The sequence below is a fragment of the Antrostomus carolinensis genome, unplaced genomic scaffold (genome assembly GCF_000700745.2).
Source record: "Antrostomus carolinensis isolate BGI_N321 unplaced genomic scaffold, ASM70074v2 scaffold38865, whole genome shotgun sequence".
Lineage (NCBI taxonomy): Eukaryota > Metazoa > Chordata > Aves > Caprimulgiformes > Caprimulgidae > Antrostomus > Antrostomus carolinensis.
This window is the reverse complement of record NW_010316420.1, coordinates 41,883-47,442: the sequence shown is the minus strand read 5'-3', so window position 1 is coordinate 47,442 and position 5,560 is coordinate 41,883. Positions and strand designations below refer to the sequence as shown.

The window sequence follows — 5,560 nt, the reverse complement described above, 5'->3', positions numbered from 1 at the left end:
TCGCTTCTTCTCACAGTGTTGTCCCGGGCTGGAGGGGAGCGTCGCTCCTTTCCCTGAGCAGAACAAGTTGCTGAGGTCACAAGTTTATCGTTTTGCGGAAAGAAGCCCAAGCCTGCCTTTGCCGGTGCCCCTCGGTGACCGGTGTCTGCCCCGTGCCAGCCGCAGCCTCCCTGCCCTTGCCCGGTGGCTTGCTGCTGAAGGAGAGGCGCTGGGAGCAGTCGGGCAGCCTGTCCCGCGTCCTTCGGTACCGCACCCCTGTGAAGAAAGGGCAGCTGCTGCTTCCTCAGTGTATGCTTCAGGCACACACAGCCCTCAGGAGTGAAGACTCTGCTGGGAACAGTACCTGATGTTTAGTTTGTACTAGTGTGCGGTGGCCTTGTCCAGATAAGTTCTCGCCTTAGTTCATTAGACGCTGATTTTTCTGACTCCACTGATTTGTAAGCAGCATGCTTGTGCCTAAATCAGCATATAGACATAGGTAGGGCAGTTGGTCCACTCTGTGAAGTTATTTCAGTTTGGGTTTAGAATTGTATGTAACTTCTCTGTTAACAAGGTAGACTGTCACAAGCCAAGGTTGAAAAGATTGAAGATGAGCATTTGGAAATTTACAGGTTATTATAAAGTTTGAAGTTAAATCATTCTGTAGCAGATATTAAATTAATACTATAGCTAAGTAAGGTGTTGAAACATACTGCTTATATGTTGAGGAATGTGTTTTGTGGACACGTGTATCCATACTCTTAACAAATTTCCATACAACTGCCATTGAGTTTTCCAGTCTCACAAAGGTACTTTGCTCTCTGTAGGTTACACGTTGGAGGGCTTTTTTCTCAGTGACAGAAATTTCTGTCTGAGGTGTCAACATGAGTAGTTGATCTTGGTGCTGCTGTTCAAGTTATGACTAGGACTACTTGGATCCTGAAGTTCTGAATTAATTATTAAAGATTGCTATAAAATACCTTTTTTTTTTAATTGCCCATTTTTACCTCTGTATTTATTTGCTATGTTGGTAATATCTATTTCTCATAACTAATTTATTTTGTAGCTGAGGGTTGCCCAAACTTATAAATGCTGTTATCTGTCAAACAGGAGGTACTGTGCAAGACAAACTCAATAGTAGCAGAAATATTTTTGCTGGTACTCTCAAGTTTTGCATAGTCAAAACTATAAGCCTTTTTTAACTGGATTGGTCTAATCCAGTCTTCAGAGAAAGTGTCTCTGCGTTGGTAATCAGAATGTAAGCCTGGGTACAACAACTGCACCTCTTCCTTGCTGTAAAATTAAATTGTAACATAGATGACTAATATTAAAAGCAGCGTGACTGAGTAGCAAGTGAAGTAACAGGCAGTTAAATTGTGTTCCCAAGCATCCCACCTTGGGAATATCTGTTCCTTTTTCCTCATATTCTGTATCAGAAGAGTAGATAAACATGGGAAGATAATGCTTGCAAAATAATGCTTGTGTGATAAAAAGTTGTTGATGCTCATGATGACTATGGTTGTTAATATGCAGAAATTTAGTCCATTCTTTATAATGTTTGCCACTTCAATATTCTCTTATTTTTCCTGGGCATAAAGATGACTATAAAATTTCAGGGCTCTGAGGTAAGTCTTAGATATTGATTCTCTGACACTTGATTACTTGGAAGATTTTAGAAATGTTTTAGAAATTCAACAGTGTGCTGTCAAATTGGTTATTAGCTGAACTGTGAAATTTCTGAGCCTGAAGTCTATAGTGAAAAAAAGTTGAGTTAGATCTCTGTTTATTCTCCCTGACTAGTATCCCAAACACTGAGCTGTCTTTTCTTTGATATTTGTGAGAGGCCATCACTTTTGTCCTGTACAGAATACAGTACATTTTCACTTCTTTGTCCATAACCTTATTTAAACACAAATAATTATTTTGTTTTGTGCTCTGAAATGTCCAGCTTCCTTTGAGCTCAATGATAGATAACATTCTTAATGCTTTGTGAAAAGAAAATCTGTATTGTTTGGTTCTAGGTTATTGAGCTTGACTTCGATCAGTTACCTGAGGGTGATGAAGTTATAAGTATACTGAAACAGGAACACACTCAGCTGCACATATGGATTGCCTTAGCGGTTAGTATATATACAATTTGTATATTTAAGTGTTATATTCAGATAGTCAAATAATAACTTCCACTTCCTTACTTTTATGACCTTTATGACTTCTACGATAGTTGAATTTTGCACAAGAACTTAGTGAGGTTATTCAGTCACTGATTCTAGGCCAGATATTTCTGATCTGACATATGCATATTAAGATTTTAATTTCATCTTTTTTCATGAAACAGTGCTGCTTGAGCCCTGCTTTCTAAGTTTTGGTTTTTTTCCTCAATCCATAGTTTTCCTGGTTTGTGCCTCCTTTGATTATGCACTTCATTAAAAAAAAAATGGGGCAGTATCTCTACTGAAAGTATGGTGAAATGTGCAAAAAGTCAAAGAAGAGAGATTTGTGTTTTAGTGTAAAAGTACTAAGTTAGGATGATGACAGAAAAATATTTGGTGGTATCAGAATGCCTTTGTCTGCTTCTCCCTACATTTATGTCCGATTTCTCCCTACATTCTGGAAAAAGGATCTGTGTGACATCTAAAGTATCAAGTTGATATGTTACTTACTCACTGGGGAAGTATTCTCTGTTAAAACTGTATGTTTTATAGCTGGAATACTACAAACAAGGGAAAACAGAAGACTTTGTGAAGCTGTTGGAAGCTGCACGTATAGATGGCAACTTGGACTATAGAGACCATGAAAAAGATCAGATGACGTGTCTGGATACTTTGGCTGCATACTATGTGCAGCAGGCTCGAAAGGAGAAGAACAAAGATAACAAGAAGGAGCTCATTACACAAGCTACCTTGTTGTATACTATGGCTGATAAAATTATCATGTATGATCAGGTAAAGCCCAAATCTGTTTAAAAATTCATATTTGTATATTGTTTAGTGACTGTAAAGAAAAAAAGTATTGATTCACTAAAGGGATTCACTCAAGCTTTAAAGTCTATTAGTGTAGTACATGTAAGCAAAACTTGTAAGTATCTGAAATGTGTGCAGTACCACCAGGAATAATTAATTATCTCTAGCTTGGGACATCTGTTAGAATTATGTCAGTCAGCTTTTGGGACTTGGGAAGGAAGGATTGGTTGTTACTCTCTTGCTTGATAATATGTGAACTTCAGAAATTGGTGGTAAAGACCCTTGTTGTTTTATTTTTCTTTCTGATGTAAGAGAAATACATGAATGACAGAAAGCATTATAGCATAGCTAGTTAATCTTTCACGTAGTCTAATCCTCATATTTACAAGGATAAATGTATCGCTAATTTTTTTTCTTATCTAGAATCACTTGTTGGGAAGAGCCTGCTTTTGTCTGCTTGAAGGTGATAAGATGGACCAAGCTGATGCACAATTCCACTTTGTGCTCAACCAGTCTCCAAATAATATTCCTGCCCTTCTTGGTATGAGTTTATAGGTATTTGTGTAAAAACCTAGTCTCTCCAGTTGAGTTTTGGAATTAATTATGTTCTTAAGAGAGGGTGTATATGTGAGAAGAGAGAAAGAATGTGATAAAGAAGTGTGCACTTTTGACCAGAAGAGGTTACTTTACACTTGGGAAGTATATGTATATTGAAGAGCTAGGATAAAGTATAATGCTAGCTAGCATCCTCTGGGACCTGTGGGCATACATCCAGTCCAACTACTTATATATCCCTGATGATGCCAGTGAAGCTGTATACTCTGTCCAAGGTGAAGGGGTCAGTGGGCTGTAACACTCGTATTTTAAGTTGTTCATTGATTAATCTCGTGTTCATAAGTGTCTTTCCTCTGGACCAGGAAAGAATTAAGTTTCTGCAGAAAACCATGAAAATGTAAATTTAATATGTTTCCATGTTTGGTTTTTTTAAATATACTTTACATCATCAAAGATAAGAAATTTGTAGTTGTGTGAATTTTCTGATAGTTTTCAACTGTAACTTTTGAAAATCAGCACAGCACAAGTTTGCCAAATAATACTTATGAGCTCCTGATTTAAAACTGCTTTGTTTATATTTCTGATTTTCTGATTTTTTGATAACTGGTATGTTATAACAGGTAAAGCATGCATTTCTTTCAACAAGAAAGATTATAGAGGAGCCCTTGCCTACTACAAGAAAGCACTGCGTACCAATCCAGGTTGCCCAGGTAAGACAGAAAGTATTTGCTAGTGGAAGTATTTGCTGTGCTTGCAAACTAACTCAAGTCTTCCTAATTCAAATACCTAAGGCCTTTTTTGTGGTCTATATCTGCCAAAGAAACCCCAGCCCTCATTGTGGAGGAGTTCAGGTGTTTGTTGACTTGAAGTGTTCCTTAATTGTTAGAGAAGGAAATAGTGTTTAGAAAAAAATGAAAAGTATTTTCCTAATGATTACTTTTAAAAGAGCAATTAGAAAATGAGAAGTTGAATTTAAGAGAAGTTAAAAGTTTATGGAGGGGGAGTGGAAGCTGTTGAAGACTTTTGCAGAACCTCTCTGATAGCTTTTGGAGTAAGGGTTAAGAAAATGATATATTAGCATTAATAATGAAACAAGACATGGAAAGTAAAAGTCTACCTATAGTGCATGATGTGAGTTTTCCTGGTGTTGTACGTTTTTCTTAATGAAAAATCTGAGAAAGCTATCAGTAATGGCTGTAAAAGCGATGCATGTGATTTAGAGATATTAGTTCAGGGTATTTGCATTAGGATAACAAATACTCTAAAGTCTCTTGAGAGATGTGGCATACTTTGCCATAACCTATCTGGAAATTTATTATTTTCCGAGTCTGGGTTAGCATAAGAATTGTTGCTGCAAAAGTGGATGTAGAAATGCAAGCCCTACATTTAAATAAAAATCTTTCATTCACTCCTCTTTTTCACACAGATATGGATTTGAAATTACTACATATGAATGTCTCTATTCTTAGTTCACAGGCAGTCTGAAAGGGCAATATGATGTGAATTCTCTTTGTTAGTTCATCTGTACATGATCATGGAAGTTAGAGGGTGATAAATGGCATTTTGTTAGCAGTGAATGAGTTCATCATTTGAGGAGAAATGTCTAGCTAACTTGTTAATTTGTCTGTGTTTTCTGAAGACTGACTAGTCTCAGGTGAACTTACGCTGCCTAAGAAATTTCCAGCCCTTTCATCTGCAATTTTTTAATGCCTTTCTCTATTTTTTATTATTTGCATAAAAGTGATTTTTTAAATTTGTTTTGTATCAGAGTCTTTTGGAGATATAGACCAATATTCTGGGGTGTATGAAGAAATAAAGTCATACTAATCTGTTGGTTTTGCTGCCAAGTGTGGGAGGCTGCCTTTAAAAACAGCAAATTGTTAGATGGCTTAGAGGTTTTAAAGAAATATTTAAAATTCTGCTTTTACTTTAATTGATATCTAGAATGTTAAAAAGTCATGAAGTTTAAACTTTGGGATTCTGAATGGTGTCATCTTGTTCTCTAGCTGAGGTTCGATTAGGTATGGGCCACTGCTTCGTGAAATTGAACAAGTTGGAAAAAGCTC

The 5,560-nt window shown here is 36.7% G+C and overlaps 1 protein-coding gene across 1 annotated transcript in view; it reads left to right on the top strand.

The window, feature by feature from the left end:
* The first annotated feature begins 1,577 nt into the window (after positions 1 to 1,577).
* CTR9 (CTR9 component of Paf1/RNA polymerase II complex) overlaps positions 1,578 to 5,560 on the top strand; it is a 20,591-nt gene continuing 16,608 nt past the window's right edge. The window contains exons 1-6 of the mRNA XM_010168272.1: positions 1,578 to 1,604; positions 2,001 to 2,099; positions 2,682 to 2,921; positions 3,363 to 3,480; positions 4,115 to 4,204; positions 5,501 to 5,560. The exon at positions 5,501 to 5,560 is cut by the window's right edge and continues 86 nt beyond it. Coding sequence (XP_010166574.1) covers positions 1,578 to 1,604; positions 2,001 to 2,099; positions 2,682 to 2,921; positions 3,363 to 3,480; positions 4,115 to 4,204; positions 5,501 to 5,560 — 634 coding nt within the window. The remainder of the gene's footprint in view (positions 1,605 to 2,000; positions 2,100 to 2,681; positions 2,922 to 3,362; positions 3,481 to 4,114; positions 4,205 to 5,500) is intronic.